This window comes from Acyrthosiphon pisum, chromosome X (assembly GCF_005508785.2).
Source record: "Acyrthosiphon pisum isolate AL4f chromosome X, pea_aphid_22Mar2018_4r6ur, whole genome shotgun sequence".
Taxonomy (NCBI): Eukaryota; Metazoa; Arthropoda; class Insecta; order Hemiptera; family Aphididae; genus Acyrthosiphon; species Acyrthosiphon pisum.
This window is the reverse complement of record NC_042493.1, coordinates 48,360,928-48,363,009: the sequence shown is the minus strand read 5'-3', so window position 1 is coordinate 48,363,009 and position 2,082 is coordinate 48,360,928. Positions and strand designations below refer to the sequence as shown.

General features: G+C 32.9%; 1 protein-coding gene across 1 annotated transcript in view; it reads right to left on the bottom strand.

Moving 5' to 3' along the window:
• LOC103311917 (interferon-inducible double-stranded RNA-dependent protein kinase activator A-like) overlaps positions 1–1,416 on the bottom strand; it is a 3,734-nt gene extending 2,318 nt beyond the window's left edge. The window contains exon 1 of the mRNA XM_029485161.1: positions 1,274–1,416. Within this exon, the coding sequence (XP_029341021.1) occupies positions 1,274–1,416 (143 nt within the window). The remainder of the gene's footprint in view (positions 1–1,273) is intronic.
• Positions 1,417–2,082: the final 666 nt, after the last annotated feature.

Below are 2,082 nucleotides of genomic sequence, written 5' to 3'. Positions count from 1 at the left end.
AAAACAATCCGATTTTGCACTTGCCCCATGAAAAGGGGCAAGTTTGACGTTTTAAAATTTAAAAAAAAAAAAAATTATTCTTGGGTGAGTGATAATATAACTTTTTTGACTATAAATTCCAATTATGTATATCTAGAGGTGTTGCATTATGGAACAATAACAACTGTAAGTTGAAAACAAAAAAAGTATTGTCAAATTCAAAATGAACTTTTCATTTTTGCGTCACACTTACCCCACTTCACCTTAACAATATTTATAAATTACATAAAATTTGCAATTTTCTATTTTTTGTGCGAAGAATTTGCAAATTTCGATTGGTTCTGGTTAACCTAGTATAAATTCTAAATCTTATAAATAAGTTTAACAAATATTCATTAGGGAATTGTTAACAGAGATGTTCAAAGTACACATTTAACATTAAAGTTTTTAGTTTTTGCCCTACTTTTGGTAATGGTGCTAAAGTAGGAAATTGATTTGTAAATATAGTGTCTAATTCAAAAATATACTGGTAAAAATTACAATCTGGAGTCATTAACGATGAAAACATGGATATAGAACTGTGTTGATGTGCTTTGAAGTGTGTGAAAAAAAGTTCATCGGATAACTTTGTGGTAGATCTGCCATATCCTATGCATGTTAAAACATTTCATAATCAAATAACCACATATGTTTGTAAAATCATTTCTCTCTGGTAATTCTAATGACCTGTAATGAGTTGTATCAATGGGTAATGGATTAATATGAATTACTTTCTGCTTGTTAGGGACTATCAGTGGCGGATCTAGGATTTTCTCAGGGGGGGGGATCTAAATATGTTCGTACATATTGTGTATATAAGCTTTAATGTATATTAAATTTACAAAACTAGATCTAATTTTCTTGATGCTGTGTCATTCCATCAATGACTTCATCGGGTTTTACTCGGATTGTCCTATGAAGTGATAACATGGCAAGCCCATTCAGTCGCTTCTAGGTACATACAAAAAAAATAATAATATCTATATTATATGCACTGGGAACATAGGCACAAATAGCGTTCGAGATTTGGGGGGGCTAATAAGACTAATAGGGCCTTACTTTGATAATATTGAATAAGCTTAAAACAAAATGTAGGAAATGTTTAGGAGGCCTATGGACATTTTTGGGGGCGGGCTTAGCCCCTAAGGCCCCCCCTATTTGCGCCTATGACTGGGAACCATTTGGGTAATACTAAGACTGAAATGGCCGTTTATGGTACCTAAAAGGCATTAATTAGGAATGGTCTGTTTGTTGCCCATCGGGCAGTCCATGGGCTGGTCTGAAAACGCGCATTAACCATGCCCATGAAGGTCCTTGGACTGACTTGAATGGTCTTGGACCGTAATAGGTAGTTCCCGCTGATAGTCCACAGTTACCACTGGGGCAGTTATCAACCATCCCCTATTGCTGTTAGGGCGGCCACATTTGTGATTTCTACAGGTATTAAATTGATTGGTACTTGGTGATTCAAGAAATAGTTTTTCAACTAATATAAATTTAATGACATGTGCTAGTTCTACATTGATTTTTGTATACTGATTAATGCTTTACAATTGAAAAACTTTTTTTTTTATAAAAATCCATGTTAGCCATTGTTTGTGCCGTTCATAGCCAAGTAATATGCTAATTTCATAATATCATATTCAGATGCTTTTGAAAAATTAGCATAATATGTTACATAATCAATTATACTTGTTGCCAATATTTGTAAAATAGAATCTACTGGACATGTGTTAAATACACGGACTTAACGTTTATCTACAGTTATTGGGCATAGTAATGTTCCTTTCCGAGCTATATCGATATGTCGTTTTCCTTTCATATGACATATATATATATTTTTTTTATTTAACTTGTATATCTGGGTGATTATCTAAATATATTGACCTTCTATTTTTTATCTCCTTTATTTCTCCATTTTTCCACAGTGTAAAAATATTAGCTAGCCATGCCTCTTACTAGTACATAAACCGAACGTGTAGAACGCCTTCTAGTTCATAAACCTGATGCTATCGTCGTAAAAATGAGTTTGTTATACGATTTATAAAAAAATGTCGTTCACAA